We start from the raw sequence: 1,598 nt of genomic DNA, 5'->3' as shown, positions 1-1,598 counted from the left end.
AAACAAACAATGGACAAAACAACCAGCTAAGTTTGACTAAAGAAACGAACAACTGATCATCTAAATTAACTAGGAAAAGATATATTAATTATTTAAATTAATTATTTATGTTAATTACTTGTGCTAATTAATTATTTTAGATTCTTGTTTTTATCTGTTGTATTAGATTGTTATTTTAAAAATACTTTTAATTAAGTATCAAACTTAGAATGTCTGAGGAATCCATGTCAGCACCACCAATATTTTTACCTGTTCCTGGTGAACCTGCCATACCATGGAAACGATGGAAAAATATTTTCTTCACTTATTTGTTGGCAATTGGTGGCGATAAATACGGTCCTGTTAGGAGACAGGCCATACTCCTACATCACTTAGGTGTAGAGGGTAGGAGAATTTATGATGATTTGCCCGAAATTTCATTAGGGATGGGAGATGGCCAACCGTTAAACATTTATGAGATGTTGTTGCAAATGTTGGAAAGACATTTCACGCCAAAAATTAATATTGTTTTTGAGAGGCACACATTTTTTTGTAGAGTGCAGAAATCGGATGAGAGCATTGTGTCATATGTAGCAACTCTACGTGGATTGGCTGTCACATGTGAATTTCAAACTCTGTGTGATTCCTTAATAAGAGATCAGATTGTCAGATGTACAAATAATAAAAGGGTCAAAGAAAAGTTGTTGTCAAAGGATCCTACTTTGGAACAAGCCATCCAAATTGCTAGGAGCATGGAAGACACTGATCATTGGATCAAAGAGATTGACAAAGAAAAGAAGAGTACGAAGGGTTCATTGACAGTACTGGAAAAAGAAGTATCAGCAGAAGTGAAGGATGTTAAGAAGGAGTTCAAGAAATCAACATATAAAAGCTATGGAAACGCCCCTATTAAAACAGGAGAGAGGAGGCCCGTAATTTGCTACAGGTGAGGGTGTCCAGGGCACGTAAGTCCGAGTGTTGCATGTGGTGCAAGGAATGCTACATGCAGATCTTGTGGGAAAAGAGTTCATTTAGCGAAGGCATGTAGGTCAAAAGGAGGCGTGCAATTAACCAGTGTGAAAGAAGTAGAAAAGAAAGAAGATGAAAGTGAAGAAATATTCTTGACTATAGATGGAATAGAATTAAATGAACAACAAACAACAGAAATAGTTAAGGAAAATAATATTGAAATCATCTCGAACATTGATAAGAACGGTATGAACTTAAAAATGGTGAGCACAGAGAGACTGGTAAAGCCTCATTGTGAAATCACCGTGGGGAATGGAGTAGTTAAACTACTCGTTGATTCTGGTAGTCTATTCACCCTTATCTCAAAAGAGACTTTCCAAGAGAAACTGAATAGAAAAATGAGTGAACTTTTATTTCCTGATGTGAAAGCAGTCGGATATGGAGGTTCAAAGATCAATATCTTAGGGATGCAGTGGATGAGCGTCGTCTTTAAGAAGGCTGGAGTCTATGGAAGGATCTATGTCACTGACGAGGGGTCGAATTTGCTAGGATGGAGACATCAGAATGACTTGAACATTATTCTCAATCCTAATGCACCAGAACCTGTAATGGCAATTGAAACTGATGAGGAAGAAAAGATGGCTAAAGTT

General features: G+C 36.8%; 1 protein-coding gene across 1 annotated transcript; it reads left to right on the top strand.

The window, feature by feature from the left end:
* The first annotated feature begins 209 nt into the window (after positions 1-209).
* Positions 210-929, top strand: LOC146861427 (uncharacterized). Its single transcript, XM_085646241.1, has one exon. It carries the CDS (start codon positions 210-212, stop codon positions 927-929), a length of 720 nt encoding a protein of 239 aa, XP_085502367.1.
* Positions 930-1,598: the final 669 nt, after the last annotated feature.

Source organism: Triturus cristatus, chromosome 3_1, assembly GCF_964204655.1.
Source record: "Triturus cristatus chromosome 3_1, aTriCri1.1, whole genome shotgun sequence".
NCBI classification, from domain to species: Eukaryota; Metazoa; Chordata; class Amphibia; order Caudata; family Salamandridae; genus Triturus; species Triturus cristatus.
This window is presented reverse-complemented; position numbering and strand designations above follow the sequence as displayed.